Genomic DNA, 18,711 nt, shown 5'->3' on the forward strand with positions numbered 1-18,711 from the left:
TTCCTTCCTTCCTTTTCTTTTCTTTTCTTTTCTTTTCTTTTCTTTTCTTTTCTTTCTTTTCTTTCTTCTTTTTCCCTTCCCTTCCCTTCCCTTCCCTTCCCTTCCCTTCCCTTCCCTTTTCCTTTCTTTTCTCTTTTCTTTTTTTGAAACAGGGTCTGGCTATGTTGCCCAGGCTACAGTGCAGTGGTGTGATCTTGGCTCACTGTAACCTCTGCCTCCTGGGCTCAAGTCATCCTCCCACTTCAGCCTCCCAAGTTGCTGGGACTATGGGTGCAGGCCACCACATCTGGCTAATTTTTGTAGCGACAGGGTTTTGCCATGTTGGCCAGGCTGGTCTTGAACTCTTGGGCTCAAGCCATCTGCCCGCCTTGGCCTCCTAAAGTGCTGGAATTACAAGCGTAAATCACCGCACCTGAACTTTATTTCTTTATTAAACTGTTTATTTTGTTTATGTATTGCTTTTTGTTTTTGCTTAGTGGTCTGTGTTCTCTTGTATCCCACTGAGCTTCATTAAGGTGATTATTTTGTATTATTTTTCATGTAATTTATATATCTCAAATGATATATCTTAGGGGCTGCTTATTGAAGCCTCAATAGTTTCCTTTTGTGGTATCATGTTTGCTTGATTCTTCATGATTCATGTAGCCTTGAGTTGGTATCTGTGCATTTGAGGGGGCAGACATCTCTTTCAGTCGTTTTTTTTTTGTTGTTGTTGTTTTGCTTTGTTTTCTTTTCTTTTGTTGAGACGGAGTCTTGCTCTGTTGCCTAGGCTGGAGTCCAGTGGTATGATCTCGGCTCATTACAACCTCTGCCTCCTGGGTTCAAGCGATTCTACCACCTCAGCCTCCGGCGTAGCTGGGACTACAGGCACACAACACCACAGCAGGCTATTTTCTTTTTTCTTTTTTTAAATTTTTTTTGTATTTTTAGTAGAGACTGGGTGTCACCATGTTGACCAGCTAATCTCAAACTCCTAACCTCAAGTCATCCACCTGCCTTGGCCTCCCAAAGTACTGGGATTATAAACGTGAGTCACTGCACCAGGCCCTCTTCCAGTCTTTGTAGGCTGGTCTTTATAGACTGGTTTCAGCAGGTAAAGACCTTCTCTTGTTGATTGATGAGATTGCCTCTGCAATTGCAGTGGAGCTAGATCATGTGACTACTGCTATATTTGCAATGGGGTCTGCTAGATTTCCAGTTTTTACAGACTGGTCTTTATAGACTGGTTTCAGCAGGTAAAAGCCTTCTCTTGTTGACTGATGAGATTGCCTCTGCAATTATAGTAGGGCTAGATCATGTGACTACTGCTAAATCTGCAATGGGGTCTTACAATGGGGGGTAGGCCTGTTTCCAGAGCCTTGGGAGAGCATGGATCCTATCTCATCTCTGAGCAGACTGGAATGCTTCTAGGATCTTCATTAATTGGGCTGATGCTGGGACAAGGTTCTACAGATCATGGGCCTGTTACTAGGTACACAGATCATTGTGGCTTCCACCAGATCCCTGGGAGGGTTATTGCTGGACCATTGGGTGGGTTTCTGAGTAAGCATAACTGGTCCTGGACTGTGATTGTGAGAGGCTGGAAATGAGTCACAGGGCTACTTCAGGGTCCACAGTCAAGATCAAGATCCACAGGCCTGCTTCTGGGAACACAGATGGACATGCCTCCTCATGGTTTCCTGGGTGGGAAGGACTGTGGCTGTGCAGGGCTGGAGCTGGATCACAGTGTTGCTTTAAGATCTGTAGTTGGATCAAGGCTGGCAGGCCTGCCTGTGGTGGCACAAATGGGCATGCCACTCTGCAGGTCCCTAGGTGGAATCGGGGAGGCAGGACTGCTCCTGAATACCAGATGAGAGTGGCTGGAATTGAGTTTCAGGGCTGTTTCAGGATCTGCAGTTGGATCAAGGTTGGTAAGTCTGCCTCTAGGGCACAGAGGAGCCTGTCTCCTGGGTCCCTGGGCAGGCAGGACCACTCCCTGACCATGGCTGAGAGGAGCTAGAGCCAGGTTATGGGGCCACTTCAGGATCCACATTCAGATGGAGGTCAGTAGGCCTGCCTGAGGGGACACAAATGAATATATATCCCAGAGGGTCCCTGCATGGGCATGACTGCTCCTGGATTATGGCTGAGAGAGGCTGGAGCTGAATTATGGGGCTGTTTCAAAATCTGTGGAACTAAGTTCGTTAGGCCTACCTCTGGGGGTATGAACTGGCCTGTTTCCCAGCAGGTCCCAGGACAGGTGGGACTGCTCACAGACAATGGCTGAGAGAGGCTGGAGCTTGGTCACAAGCCACTTCAGGGTCCACAACTGGGGCCAAGGTCAGCAGATCTGTTACCCAAGGCCTAGGTAGGTATGACTCTTCCCGGGTCCCTTAATGGATAATGCCAGTAGTAGGACCAAGGCCAAACCGGGCTGTAGCCAACTCCATGGGGGGATGTGGTTGTTTCTGGGTCTGTATTTGGGATCATAGTCAGTGAGTCTGCCACCAAGGCCTGGGTGTGTCTGCCTTCTCAAAATGGCCTTCCTCAGTCTTAGGCTCCACCAGGGTTTAGTGACCTATTTGGATTCCAAAGCTCCCACAAAGCCACTTTTGTCCATAGGTGGCTGCCAAATTATAGTTGCTGTGGGGGATACCAGTGGGGGACCTCATTTTGCTACCTTGTTAATGCCACTCCCCTATCATTTATTCTTATTTCTTATTACAGTTACTTTCTTATTGAAAGAACACTACTGCTACCCAGGAAAGCTCTCCAATTCCCAGGGTATTAGTATAGAAGGGGTGACATGTCTGACAGATGTGAGCAACCCTCTGTAGATAAATAGCCATAGCTATAACACTGCTCATCAATTAGATCAGCATGAATAATCAACATAAGTAGTGGGAGAGGGCAGATGGAGGAATAGTTAGCTGCCCTATTACAGATGTTGGGAGAAAGGGGAATTAGTCTCCAGTTTGACCATTGTACCTTCTTATTATAGGATGGGCAATTTTCCACTTCAACTGCTTTGATAGAAAAGGATAAGATCAAGTTGTTTATATGCTTGACTCTTCAATGTTAGCATCTGGTACTGAGGAAGTGGGAGAAGGGGAGGAAGGGACTCAGCATTCTCAGAGTCTGCTGCCCTGGCGCTAAAACTGGGACTAACTTTAGGGAGTCAAAAACCATTCTAATATTGTACACAGAACTTTGTATACACGTGGGTTTTTCTGGATAGGGGAAAAGTCTATGGCATTTATCAGGTTCCCAATTGCATCTCTAATCCAAAAAGTCTAGTGTACCCATTCTAACAGGAGCCAGTAGATTTATATTGCTGCCTTGAAGGACCAAATTTTGAGGTGGTGATTCAGGACAGCCACGTAGGCAATGGATTTTTTTAATATCTGCAGGTTGGAAAGTGAGTGTCCATCAAGAAGGTCTGGGGTTTCTAGAGTCAAAGGAAAGATCTATTTTACAACTCCCTTCTCATGCATAAACCTGCCCTTCCACTTCGCATTGATGGCTACTCTTTACCACCATCAATAATACCCCTTAACACACCATCCATCTCCACCAAACATTCCTAGCAAATACTAACCTCGCCAACAGCCTTGTCCAGTCATAAATATAAGGAAATCAATTAGAATTCTTCTCCTTGAGGGCAAGAATCATGCCTATGTATCTATACATGCTCATTGCCTTATATGATGTCTGTTAATCCTCAATAATTCCTTGTTGAAGTCAAACGAATTTAATTGTGCTGGCTAGCCATGGGAGTGGGAAGGCAAGGCACAATTCATAATGTTTCTATGGGCAATAATACTCCTTACTTTTTAAAAATAAAATTTTGGAGACTGCTTTCAGTTAATTAGTCTAATTGTGAAAAGAAAATTATCCTTAGATACTTTTAAAGAAGAAAGATATGGTAATTTGTAAAGGGCATGGATTCTTCAAAGATTTTCATCCTCAAACACCATTATACAGTCTGAGTTAGAGTTAACAACTTAGAAGACCATGAAGTGAACAGAACTCATCTAATTTCGGTGCAGCAATTATAGCTTTTTTGAGACTACATGAAAAAACCAAAATGTTGTTAGTATATCAGTAAATTAGTCTCTGCGAAACTCTTTCATTTTCTCAAGAAAAAATAATTTTCTATAATAGAGTAACCAAATGATAAGAAAAATAATCCACCAAGAAACACAAATGGATCTGGGAACAAAAAATGATCCATGAACACATGCTGCAATGGGGGAAAAGGAACAAAACAAGACTACACCACTAAAGCAGGCAAATTGATGCCGATTTTTAAAGAGAGAATTTTATAGTGTTATCAAAATGATGAGTGTTTTTCCAAATTTCCTTAGTGGCTAAGAAAATGGGATTTTTTTTATTATACAGAAAGGGAATTTGTCTTGTGTAAGATATAGACCTTAAAACATATATCAGCTGAGGAGCCCAGTAAAAAGGGGATTTTCTACAAGAGTTAAATGTTTAGGTTAGTACACATTATGGCAGACAGATGACTAAACTTATGGGAAGGCATAGGAATATTTTGTAATGTGTGATCATTTTCATTAGAAAGACATACATTATTTTAACATTGTGGTTTAGTGAGAGTGAAAAGGTTGTGAGCCAGATAGTTTCTGTTGCAACTACTCAACTCTGTTGTAGCAGGAAAGCAGACATAGATAAAACACAAATGAGCAAACATGGCTAAACCCACTAAAATACTTATGGATACTAAAATCTGAATTTTATATGATTTCCATGTGTCACAAAATACATTTTTCAACTTTTAAAAAATGGTTTAAAAAACCTGCCTTTCTTAGCTGATGGACTTTGCAAAGACACATGGCAGGCTGGATTTGAACTTGGAGCTGTTTGCCATCATCTCTTTTAACTGGCTTATTTTATTACATGTAAAGTTCTATAGAGAGTGCTTTGTTTACAGATATGCCATTTTCTTCTATAAGCATTAAACCAGAAAGAAAATATCTTTCTTGGAAATAATCTTTCTAAATATCCCTGGAACAATTGCTAGGAAATGATCACACTTTCAGATAGGTTTTTCTCTGTCACTGTCCTGCAGCAGGCAATTAAGTCACAGCCAACCTAAACACAGATATTTTATTTCTTCTATCATCCTCCAGGCACAAAAATCAATAGGACTAATCACAGAGGTGCGCACCTAGGGGAAAACAAAATGTCTATGCAACTTCTGCCATCAAGCCCAAACATGGCATTCCAGAAGGCTCAGAGCCTATCTAGATGAGGTATGCCCCTGCTGACACCCACACGCATCTCAAGAGAGAAGTTATTCCAAATGAACACTGCAGCTCCTTACCAAGGGCTCTTACATACAGATTCTTTCCGTATTCTGGCTCCCCTTGTCCATAGAAAGATTGGAGACGTTCCCAGGTCTTGTTCCTGATGCATAGTGAATATGTCACAAGTCTCAGTGTCTGCTCCCGTGTAAGACCATTCTTTGGAGATCTGGATGCCCCAGGAGTACAAGTATGACTTTTCTAGCCATCTGGGAAGACTCCATTAAGCCCAGACTGAAGAAGAGTGACTGTCTTAGTCTGTTTGAGCTGCTACAACAAAATACCTTAGACCGAATAATTTATAAATAATTGAAATGTATTTCTCACAGTTCTGGAGGCAGTGAAGTCCAAGATCTTCCAGAAGATTTGGTGTTTGGTAAAGGCCTCATTCCTCAAAGACAGTACTTTGTCACTGTGTCTTTACATGGGAGAAGGAGCAAGGCAATTCTCTTCAAATTTTTATAAGGATACTAATCCCATTCATGATGCAGAGACCTCGTGACTTAATCACTTTCCTAAAGGCCTCACCTATTAATACAATCACATTAGGTATTAGGTTGCAATATATAAATTTTGAGGGGACACTAACATTCAGACCATAGCAGTGACCAACCATTCCAGAGTTTCCCTGGGACATGGGCCTTTTAAATGCTAAAACTGAGATGGTTGCTTACACTAAATGTAAGTGCCTTCTCTTTCTATTTCTCTTTTTGCTTCTCTCCCAGTTCTTCCAAGACTGCTTGACCCTCCAGAACCTCTTTGTGAAGCAAAAGCTGAACTAGGCTTGAGAAAGAGACTTTCTCTGAAAGACCCCAGAAATACTCCACTTAATGCCTTTTCCAAAGTACAGATTTATTAGGTTGGTGCGAAAATAATTGAAATTTTTGCCATTACTTTCAATGACAAAAACAGCAATTACTTTCGCACCAACCTAACACTTTCTGTAATGAGTAATCATAAATGTTAGGAAATCCCCTCTTGAGTGAAAAGAGTTCTGGTAACCTTAGCTTTGGCTTCAATCTTGGTTGAAAATACGAGTTTATAAAAGACAAATGTCATGTCTCCTTATTCGTCAACACTCCTATAGCATGAATGGATACATTCACATGATAGGTCCAGCTTCTTCATTTGAAAAACTTCTAAAGATCTCTTTTCCCCTAAATTCACTAAGGAAGTATAACTCCAGTGGGCTTCTAAGGGGATTCTTGACCAATAGTTTTAACATAACACAAAATACATTTTCTGGTGCCCCATTAAGAATATCACATAACAAACTACTTACATCTACAATAAAACTAAACCAATAAACCACGTGTATTTTGTAAACTCTTAGCTTTGACCTAATTATCCTATTGCCATAGTTGATAATCTCAAAATTCAGTAATGAAGAACTTAGTCAAATATGAAGTATCAGTGAACTGTGTTTGTATATCCATGGGATTATGTATATAAAATTACTCATCACTTACGCTGAATTCAGGTATTGTGTTTTGATCTCCCTGATTACGAAAAATCAATGTGTTAGTAATTCTGGAAGGAAAAAATGAACCTTTGGATATAGGAGTCATAAAAATGTTAAACTGAGGCATTTGTGCCTTCAATGTTAACAGAGAGTGGACAATTAGGAGTTTTGTGTTTATGGAGCATGTGTTTTGATATTACAGGTCAGTGTCAGCAGCATTTTCAATCGTGTGGATGTGTTGGCTTGTGTTTCTGTCCTAAATTGTCCCACAGGAGGCTCTTCCTCTGCTAGTTGAGACCTCAGAGCTATGTAGCAGCCTTCAAGGCAGAACAGGACACAGGTGAATGAGTCACCCACCTGACCAGATCAATGACCCGCTCTCTGGGTGCAGCGCTGACCGGTTCATCATTAATCATTACAATCTGATCTCCCGGGATCAGCTTGCCTTCAGAGGGGCCACCTGGAGATAAATGAGAATGAAGCACAGGTGAGAAGACCATTGGCAACCTATCCCAAGCCCCCTCTCCTGATCATGATTCACTGTGAGCAAATGGTGCTATCAGCAAAACCGAAACCCAACCACACTTGGGTATTCTTTGGACAATTCTGAGGCCCAGGCTGTACCCTGACCAACTAAATCAGAATCTTTCAGGATGGGACCCAGGCATCCACATTTTTCTAAAACTTTACAAGCAAGATCGAGACTCAGCCTAGCAGCACTTCTCACACTTTATGGTGGATCACCTGGGAATCTTGTTACCATGCAGGGGTGCAGGGTGAGATAATGCATTTCTCACAAGCTCCCAGGTGCTGCTGATGCTGCTAGTCAACAGGCCATTTTGTGTGTGTATGTGTGGTGAGGCCCCTAGAAGGAGCTATTCTCTCAACAGGTAGCCAATCAGTTGTGTTGATACCCTGTGGCCAAAGCTGCAACAATTCCGCACAGCTGGATTCAAACAAAGGTGCATTTATGTACTTATTACAAGTAGGGAGACAGCATACTGTGGAGAATCGTAAGATATCTCAGTAAGAGGGTGTTCAGATGTGAGGGTGATCTGGCTGTGACATCTGTCACCCCACTGATTGCCAGGGTTGATTCAGCTGATCTGGTTGGCTAGGCCGGTGTCCCCTTCCTCCCTCACAGCTCCATGTGCATCCCTCCAGCAACCCTCCCACCTCATCCTGCTGAGCAGCTGGGACTGTGGGCACACACCACCACACCCAGCTAATTTTGTTTGTCTGTTTATTTATTTATTTAGAGATGGAATCTCGCTCTGTCGCCCAGGCTGGAGTGCAGTGGTGCGATTTTGGCTCACTGCAACCTCCGCCTCCCGGATTCACGCCATTCTCCTGCCTCAGCCTCCCGAGTAGCTGGGACTACAGGCGCCTGCCACTACACCCGGCTAATTTTTTGCATTTTTAGTAGAGATGGGGTTTCACCGTGTTAGCCAGGATGTTCTCGATCTCCTGACCTCGTGATCTGCCCGCCTCGGCCTCCCAAAGTGTTGGGATTACAGGCGTCAGCCACGGCGCCCGGCCTTGTTTATTTGTTGTAGAGACAAGATCTCACTGTATTGCCCAGGCTGGTCTCAAACTCCTGGGCTCAAGCAATCCTCCCACCTCAGCCTCTCAAAGTGCTGGGGTTACAGGGATGAGCCACTGTGCCTGGCCCTTTTCTCTTTCCGTTGTTTCCAAGAAGGGAGAAGGAAACTAATATTTGTTGAGCATTTATTATGCACCAGGCAATGGGTTAAATTCTTGGCCTAGTAACTTCACTGAATACTATCATCCCTTCCATATTATGAGATAATTGAGGCTCACACAGGTTAAATAATTGACTTGAAGGAAGGACTAGATCTTAGCTTGGACTCTTCCAAATTCAGAATGGCGAATGTCCCTTTTGAACTTTTTTCTATAATTCAGAACCTAGTCACTGCCAGGTTTCTTAACACATAAACTTAAAACCACATCTGTGTAAAGCATACATTTGTATTTAAGTAAGACCTAAAATCAATTACCTGAATTATGCTCTAGACACATGCAATTACCTCCCAAATATTGATATGGTAGCATATGGTACTATAATTTTAACTATATTTCCACAGGTCTGATGCTGGGTGATAGCTGCAGCTGAAATGCTATCTTTCAAATATTATTGCTATTACTTCATTTAGTAATTGAAATGAACACTTCATACCCAGAACATGGAACTGAAAGTAATTCAGTGTTTCTCTCCCTACCCAGACACTAGGCATATGTGTCATTCAAGCTGTAGCATAAATTCGTCTTCCTTCTGGGAAGTAAGAGAGTAGGGGAACCTTAACATGTCCTCATATTACTGATAGAAAATATTCATTTTACAGATGTGGGATTCAGTGTTTGCACGCATAAGGAATTCAGAAAAACCACTTGGGAAACATAATAAGTATTAAATTATATGCAATAATCACTCAAATTCAGTCAAACAAATGGTTAGCAATCAAATGCTGATCAAATACAGAAAAATTTTGAAAGTAACTGAAGGACGAATGTTAACTATTCTAATAAGAAAATCACTCTCAGATTAACATACTCTTACATTTGACCTATGCTTTCTGATTAAAGGAAACTACTCTTGTCTAATCAAGCAGCTTTAATCAAGAATGCTGGAGAAGCAACACACTGTCCCATCCAAAATACGAAACAGTGGCACACTTCAAAAGAACTGTCTCATAGCCTTTACTTTGAAGTCTGGATCGCCTATTATAGAAAATCTAGTCACACACTGAAATCACCTGGGACTTCTGTAGAGTCATTTTTATGACTGACACAGCTTGTTTGACCAGCATTTTCACTCATAAAAATAACTGGAAATAGTACTCTTTGACCTTTGTTTTTACTTTTTTTCTACTCATCTCAAAATTGTGTAACAGTAGGTATTAGTGTCTTTGAAGCTAAGGAGAATTGAGGGCAAGGAAGGAGAGAGGTTGTAGAAACAGTGAGATGATACCAAAAAACAAAAAATAAGACTTGAATCTTCATTCAGCTCCTGGGAAGACACATACTTTGGAGAATCTCATAATCAGAGATGTTAGATTATCCCAGTGTTATAAAACAGCATGCCGAATACTATTCCATTTAGGAAAAAATGTGTGTACACATACCTCTATATATGTATTATGTATGTATAAAATACATTATCTGATAGGTAATACATATGTGTGTTTGTGTATGCATGGAATTATATCTACTACACATATTATCTCCGTCTACATCAATAATGGCTATCTCTTGGTACTAGGAATTCAGGTGATTTTTTTACTTTCTCCTCTATACTATCTACATTGTTTCTATTTTTTTTTTTTTTTTTACAAAGCATGTTATCATACGAAGCAACAAATCTGTTTTGAGAATTCTCAGTTGTATCAAGCTCAACAATCCTATACAGAGAACTAAAATATGATCTATATTTAGTGAAATAAAAAAGTTTAGCAGATAGCACAAGTCTAAAGTGGTTATTTGTGATGTTTGCCCTGGGGCATATTATGTCAAAATAATGAAAAGTGAAACATTAAACCAAATTTTAAAATCTATACCAGGACACTACTTGACTTTTGTTTCCCTTAATTGAGACACTCACTGGCCAAACATTTTAGAGTTAAATAACAATAACAATAAAAATAAACATCTACAGAATGACCAGGATGTGCCTGGCACTCTTCTAATTTATTGCATTCTCTCCATAGCCCTACAACATAGATACTACACTGATCCCCATTATACAGAAGACGTAGAGAAGTTACATCAAACTGAAATGCAGGGAATTTAACATGGAAACTAAAAAGTCTAAAAAGGGGCAGAGGTAGGAGTTAGATTCAGGCAGTCTGATGCCAGAGTCTGTGCTCCTAAGTGTAGTACTTTACTGCTGAATCCTGTTACTGATTTGCAAAATCCTGAGAAGAAAGGGCATGGAAGATAATTTCCTTTTTTACTGAAAATAAATCCAATATGAGTCCATTACAGTAAGCATATAAATACATATATAATAAATAATAAAAGCACATTGTTTCCGGAAAGGCAAAGGCAGCCCACTTCAGGCGATTGCATCATAGTCCATTGTATTCAGCTGTGTTGACAGTGGAACATCTGTATACTCTAATATGAATGATTGCGGGAAAGTACATTAATTATCTAATCATATTGTAGAATTTTAAAGATTTGACACATACTGTATTAGTCAGCATTTGCTGGATAACAAATCACCCCCAAGCTCAATAGGTGTCCAATGATCATTTCTTCTCATGCTTATGGGTCTTTAGGATAACCACAGGCTGGCTGATTTCAGCCAGGCTTAGCTGGACAGTTCTGTACCAAACTGCAGATGAGGCTGTACTTGGCTCCCCCACTGCAGGTTTGCTGCCTCATGTGTTCATCATGGGGCTCAGATGGAAGAGGTCACAGCTACCTGGGGAAAACTCTCTCTCTTTTGTTTTTGTTTTTGTTTTGAGACAGGGTTTCACTCTGTTGCTCAGGCTGGAGTGTAGTAGCGCAATCTCAGCTCACCGCAACCTCCCCTTCCTGGGTTCAAGCGATTCTCATGCCTCAGCCTCCCGAGTAGCTGGGACTGCAGGCATGCACCACCACACCTGGCTAATTTTTTGTCTTTTTAGTAGAGATGGGATTTTGCCATGTTGGCCAGGCTGGTCTCGAACTCCTGGCTTCAAGTGACCCACCAGCCTTGGCCTCTCAAAGTGCTGGGATTACAGGTGAGCCACTGCACCCAGCCAAAAACTCTCTTCTTATAGCCATGGCAGAAGCTCCGGAAACAGCCTCAATTGCACAAGCATGTCTCAAGCTTATGTCATCTTTGTTAATATGCCATTGGCCAATGTCAATCACCTGGTCCAGCCCAACAGCAATGGAGTATGGATTTCCCTTTATTCTGCCTCTAATGAGAAGGGAGGGAAGTGCATACTTGTGAGATAATCCAACTACCCCAGTGACTAAATCCTACTGTAACCACTTCCTCCTTTTTTTCCACTAAGGAATTCATCATGGGCTTACCGTAATACAGTACAGTGCCTGCCTCTTATTGTCTGCATTCATAAGTTAAGAAGTGGGTCATTTCCATGGTTATAGATGATGGCTCAGTATTTTCCTGAGTCAGGTGATAATGATGGATTTGGCAGTTTAAAATCTAGTTTAAGGAGGCATTTCTGTTCCTCTGGTGAAGTGACTCTATCCAGGTTTTGGAAAAACATATCCAGCTTTCACAGTCTGGACACTTATGAAACTGAACAGTAGTTATTCTGGCAGGGTGTGGCAGACAGTCTCAGGAAACCAAGAACCGGGATTGGGTGCTTACCTGGTGTTACTGAGCGAACGACCACTGGCTTTTCACTCCCTGCCACAAAACCAAATCCCAGCACTGGGTCCCTTCTCATCTCCACCTTCCGAGGAGCCGGAGGGATGATTTGGCAGCTCTCTAACCGAGGGTCGTCAAAAGGGATTGCCTGTGTCATGTGACTGTGGAGAAAGCACATACAAGAGAAACAAGGCATCAATGTATGTCTTAGGCATTGGCCTGGCAATCATATTCTCTTTAATTTCAAAACCTATTTTTTGTTAGAGAGTGAGAAAGATCTGGGGAGACCCATAGTCATGCTTCTTTCATGGCTCACTTGGGCCACTTTTGCTTCAGGCTTTTGCATTGGCTGTTCCTCCAACCCGGAAAGCCTGTCCTGCAGATATGCATATGGCCCAGCCTCACCTCACTCAAGCTTGTGCTCACATATGACCTTGAAGAGGACTGTCCTGGCCATACATTTTAAAAATGCAACCCCGCTCCCCAACATGCCTGATCCCCTTTACGCCCTTCTACTTCTTTTTTCCCCACAGCACTAATCACGTGCTAACGTGCCGTAGAATGCAGTCGGCTTTTGAACAATACAGGTTTGAGCTGCACAGGTCCACTTATACATAGATTTTCTTCCTCCTCTGCCACCCCTGAGACAGCAAGACCATCCCCTGTTCTTCCTTCCCCTTCTTAACTTACTCAATGTGAAGACGATGAGGATGGAGACCTTTATGATGATCTACTTCTACTTAATGATTAATACATGTATTTTCTCTTCCTTACGGCTTCCTTAATAACATTTTGTTTTCTCTAACTTTATTGTAAGAATACAGTATATGAGTATAATGCATATAACATACAAAATATGTGTTAATCAACTGTTATGTTATCGGTAAGACTTCTGGTCAACAGTATGCTATCAGTAATTGAGTTTTGAGGGCATCCAAAGTGATATGTGGATTTTTGACTGCATGTGGGGTTGGTGCCCCAAGCCCCATGTTGTTCAAGGGTCAACTGTATACTTAATTTTATGGTTATTTTTGTTGTTTTGCTCCATACACTAGAACAAACACTCTATGAGGGCAAGGAACTTGGTTTTATTCACTGATTTATCTCAGGTTCCTAGAAGAGTATCTGGCACATAGTATATTCTCATTAATACTTGGATTAATAAGTAGAGAAAAAGATTTCTTTGTGAAAAGCTATTTAGTTATAACTGATATGCTGAGAAATAACCTCAGAGGGTTTTAGACATTTAGAAGGTAATACCTATGGCTTCTGGCCCCAGCAAAATTGAAGTGGATTATTTTGGTGGTGACACACCATCCTGTTTCCAAATACATCTCCATTTCCAAAGAAGCTGAGAACTTAGCTCTTGGCATTTGTTCTCCGGGAAGATTTTCAAGTGGTTCAAATGAATCTTTTCATTAACACCTAAACTTCAGAAGTCTTATCAATAATCCCAACTTGAAATTTGTATAGCATTCAAAAATTTTCAAAATACTTCCACAAATATCTAATTTGATACACAAATTGAGAATGAGAGGGCAGAACTGGTATTATTTTGTGGATTTTACCAATAAGAAAACTGAGATCAAAATACTAGTTTATTGTCACTAAGAGCCCATGGCTGGTATGCCAGAGGGTTGGGTCAAAGATTCACTCCCATGACTCTTAATGAAGTCTTCACTCATGCACATTGTTCAAGGCAGCCTTCTTTTGGGGAAAAGTTATTAGTCTGAATAATAGAAATCTCCTTAATGTAATGTAAGCTAAGATTATTTCAATGACACGGGTTTAATTCAAATTTCTCTCTATATAATGTTCTTCAATAAGTAAAAGAAGATCATTTAAAAATATCTTGGAAGATGCTACTCTATATGCCATCTGGACAACATATTGTTCAATGTAATAAAGATAGCAAAGAAGGAATCCTGTTGTCTTTCTGTGTAATTAATAAGAATGAGGTAAGAGCAATGAAAACCTCCTAAGATCTGTCCTTTAGGTATATATCACTATCTAGGAAAACAAACATTTAAAATCCATTTTAAATAGAAAGGAAGTGTCTTTTCGACTTAGCTTCTCGGGAGGTGGAACGGTAGGAAAAAGAGAAGTGTTAGTTGAGAACTAACATGTTGTGCACCATGTGCTAACACTCATCTGTTACCTTATTTCATTCTTAAAATTCCTCTATGATGGAGGCAGTTTTACCCTACTCATTCCTTCTTTGCAAATGCCAAGATAGGAAAAATAACTTGACCAAGGTCACGCTCTTCTCAGGTGTAAGCCAGGTGCAATCCATACCAGGTCTTCTGATTTGAAGTGTGGGGCACATTAGATAATTTGCAGAAACAGTGCAAAATGAAAATGTGGAGCCTTTCATTCAAACATGACTAATTTCAAGACAGCAGAACATTAAACCCAGTCCAGGGTCCTGTGTCACTGCTTGGGTCACACATCCATGATGCTGGCCCCGGTAGTGTGCTATCCCCAGTGTCCTACCACCATTCTATTAATAGAAAAGTCCAGGCTGAGATTGGTGGTATTATAGGGTAGGTTCAGGTGTTTTTCTGGACCCATAGATTAGACACGGCTACCATGATATGGTATATGCTTGAGATGATGAAGAGAGGTGGGCAGAACTCAGGTGGGCAGGAGATCAGATGGAGAGGCCTGGATGTCAGAGGACAGAATTCTAGACCCTGAGTGAGCCAGAAAAACCAATGCAGAGTGAGCCCCAGTGACCAGGGTAGGAGCCTCAGACAAGGCCCCAGGCTGGGAGGCACTAAGACACAGGGAAGAAGTGAGGAGGCCAGGGCTAGAACCCAGGACACTAGTAGGACCTCTGATACTCCCACAGTGGGCCCCAAAGGGTGGGAACTTGACCTTCAGACACTGATCCCTCCTGGACCTGAAACAGGCATGGCTGGGTATGCCTGTGGGAGAATGGGGCCACCTAGGCATGGTGGACACTTTGGTTCTCTGGTCTCCTCTGTAAGAAAGTACCATCTTAGAGTAAGACATTTTTGAGCCACATCTGAAAACAATTCTGTCCTTTTATCTCCAGATGAAAGAAGGGACGGAAAGAAGAAAGGAAGGGAGGGAGGAAGGAAGAATGAAAGGGAGAGAGGGAAGAAGGAAAATTCACATTTTTGGAAACTGGCCCTGAATTCTGTGTCTTCACCATTTTCCACAGCAGACATAAAATTGAGGAAGGTAAAGCTTGCTGAAGCTGGGTGACTTGCTAATGGTCACGTGTGTTTTAGAAATGAGGTTGGCGCAACTCTTGATTCCAAGCATAGAGAGGCACTGAGGAAGGTTTTTCCTTCTGCTATTGCTAGCTCTGTGAAAAGCTTAAGGCAGTGATTCCCAAACTTTGCTGCACATTAGAATCACTCAGGGAGCATTTCAAAACTCCTAATGCCCGGGTTACACTCCAGACCAACGGTATCAGAATATCTGGGATGCAAACCAGTATCAATTTTAAAAACATCTGCAGGTGATTCCCAAGTCCAGCCAAGTTTGAGAACCACTCTCCTGCCTAGAGAAGGGTGGGTTTTAGTACGCCCTCCAGACAATAGGAAATGAGGACACAAATGATGTCCCTGATTATCTCCTCTAGCAACCATTGTGAATGTATATTAAAATATTTAAAACTTCTGGAGCTTGATTACCCTCTTCCCACCACAGGAACAAGTAATAGTATCTAATGCATCATTCATTCAATAACTATCATGTTATTCTTTTATTGATACCTGACATTTATTAAACATTAATTTCATGCTAAGCATTGTTTGTTCTAAATGCTTTCCATATGTTAGTTCATTTAATTCTCCAAAACAACTCCACAATGCACTCGTTTGTTCATTTAGTCAATTTGTAAAACGCCCACTGGATTCTCAGTTCTGGGATTGCACTGGGAAAGAAAGCAGACAAAAAAGAAAGTGTTCACGCTAGTGTTCAGAGACAAAGAAGAAACTAATACATTAGTAAAATAGATGGAAGAGCAAGTCATTATAAACACTAGGGAGAAAAATAAGGCAGGGAGGAAGGATAGAGAGCTGAGTGGGTGGAGTGGGTGGGTGAAGGTGCTGCAATGATCAGCAGGGATCAGGAAACATTTCGGGGGGAGCACTTCCAACAGAGGGACCATGAAGCATAAAGGTTCTGAGGCATAACGTGCCTGATGTGAGCCTGCCCAGGAACAATACGAAGGCTAGTGGCGCAGATAAGGATGTGGGGTTGGAGGCAGGGTGGTGAGGAGTAAAGAAGTGGTGGGAAGGAGGGGCACAGATCACACAGGCTCTTGGAAAGACTTTGTCTTTTGTTCTAAGTGGAAAAAGTAGACATGTGATCCAGCTGCCCTGCTGATGACAGGAGAGGGTACTGGTAGAAGCATTTCAGGGGCCGTTACATCAACCCCTGATGGTGGTGCCTTGGACCAGGGTGAGAGCGGCAGAAGCCACAAAAATTGTGCTTTTAATATATTTGGAGGCCACCCTGATAGACCAGGGGTGGGACTTCTACTCTGGAACCATTTTCCTGCACACGCCAGACGTTCCCAGTGAGGATGGACCTATGAGCATGTTGCCTAATGCAAATCTCATGTCCTGATGTATCCACATTATGGGAGACATTTTTCTCTTCAAGTAGGTGACACTTTCTAGTTTGTACAAGAAACAAATACATGCCCAGGTGCAGTGTGAACATGAGAACTGATATGATCGTTTAGTGAGAGACTTTGGAGCCAGACTGCCTGAATTCAAGTCCTGGCTCCCCTACTTCCTACTAATGTGACCTGCACGAATTACTCCATCACTCTGTATTTCAGTTTTCTCATCTGTAAAATGGTGACAATGATAGTAACAAGTTCATAAGATAGTTGTGAAAACTGAATGAATAAACATAAAGCACTCAGCAAAATGTAAGCACATAGTAAGCACTCAAAAAGCATTGGCTGGAATGTTCTCACTTATAAGTGGGAGTTAAATGATGAGAACACATGGACACATAGAGGGGAACAGCACACACTGGGGTCTATAGGATGGGTGGCAGGTGGGGGGAGGGAGAGGATCAGGAAAAATAACTAACGGGTACTAGGCTTAATACCTGGGTGATGAAATAGTCTGTGCAACAAACCCTCCTGACGTAAGTTTTCCTATGTAACCAACCTGCACATGTGCCCTTGAACTTAAAATAAAAGTTAAACACAAAGTATTGATTGTTATTTTCATCTCTGGAGATCAATGAATAGAAAGCAGTCCGTTTCAGACATTATGAACACAGTCAGTCTTAAAATATGGAAATAAACTCAGTAACATTTAAAATACTTGCAGCCCAACTTTCTTGGTAAAATGCCTCACAAATCCTACATAAGCTTGGAGGCTTTCAACGTGAAAAATCCTATCACATGCAATGACACAATAAATACAAATATACATTGCTATACACAAGGCAATACTGTACCAGAACACAAAAGAATAAAAGAAGGTAGAAGAAAATCCAGCTGCTCTAGTGACTGGATCACTGTTAATATGTTTTTCTCAACCGTGTTTTTAAACCATTAAGTGACCATTGAACATAGTGCCGAGGGCAAGCCTGAGTCTTGAGGGAAATAAGAAGCACTGATGATGTTCTATAATTAGGGGCGATACAGGCATACACCCTTTCAACCTCAGATGCTGCCATTCTCTGTGTCAACAGAGTCTTACACTGGCCTGTATTTCTTCATTGCTTTTTCCCCCTACCCAAATAAGGCTGGAAACACAACCAAATGTGTGCTGTGTGGTCACTGCTTGGTCTAGTGTCGTCATCTTTGCTAATGATATTTTGATTATTTTTGTTTTGCTTGCATGTTGAGGATAACCTTCCATTGGCATTCTCATTTTCTTTCGCAACGGGTTGTGTTTTCAGAATAAATTACCCAAAAATAATCAACCCCTGTCTCTTTTCCAGTAAGAATGAATCCCTACTAGCATGTTCCCCATGAAACATCATATGACCCTCTGTAACAAGGCAAGCAGTTTTTGGCCCTGTACTTGCAACATTCTTTTTCTGAATAAAGATGCTTGAGTCCTTGTTTAATGAGCTGAAAAAGCAACATTTTTTTTTTTTTTTTTTACCTGCTGAACATGTGTCAGTGAATTCTGATGCTGAGACTAGAAGTATACAATTGATGAGCTATTCAAACCTCCATTCTCCGTCCCCAACCTTCTCTAAAAACACACACAGATAGGCCAGGAGTCTATGACCCGAAAAATACAGAGTATATTAATTGAAATGGAAAATGTGTCCATCAAGATAAAGTGAGCAATCTTCCTACTTCTGACAGATTTCATTTCAAAAGGAATGACAGAAATCCTTCTGCCTAACTCCCCATAACAAAAGGAAAGGGCTTTCCTTGAACTCTTGGAGCCCTTCTTTCTCAGCAGAAATAAAACAGTGATACACCCAATGTGTCACAAATAATTGCTTTGACTAGTAGAAAGCACCCTGTGTGAAAACCTAAAGTCATTCCAGTTTTTGATGCACTCATTAAAGACTGCAAAGTCGTTTTCAAAATATGTGCTGAGTGGAAGGATTCCGGAAGGAAAATCCAAATTCAGAAG

At 41.4% G+C, this 18,711-nt stretch overlaps 1 protein-coding gene across 3 annotated transcripts in view; it reads right to left on the reverse strand.

The window, feature by feature from the left end:
* Positions 1–18,711, reverse strand: part of FRMPD4 (FERM and PDZ domain containing 4) — an 860,788-nt gene that overhangs the window by 107,812 nt on the left and 734,265 nt on the right. For all 3 annotated transcript variants that reach the window (XM_011994863.1, XM_011994862.1, XM_011994865.1), the window contains 2 exons: positions 12,113–12,273; positions 7,126–7,228 (listed from right to left, as the gene is read on the reverse strand). In XM_011994863.1, coding sequence (XP_011850253.1) covers positions 7,126–7,228; positions 12,113–12,273 — 264 coding nt within the window. The remainder of the gene's footprint in view (positions 1–7,125; positions 7,229–12,112; positions 12,274–18,711) is intronic.

This window comes from Mandrillus leucophaeus, unplaced genomic scaffold (assembly GCF_000951045.1).
Source record: "Mandrillus leucophaeus isolate KB7577 unplaced genomic scaffold, Mleu.le_1.0 Scaffold462, whole genome shotgun sequence".
Lineage (NCBI taxonomy): Eukaryota > Metazoa > Chordata > Mammalia > Primates > Cercopithecidae > Mandrillus > Mandrillus leucophaeus.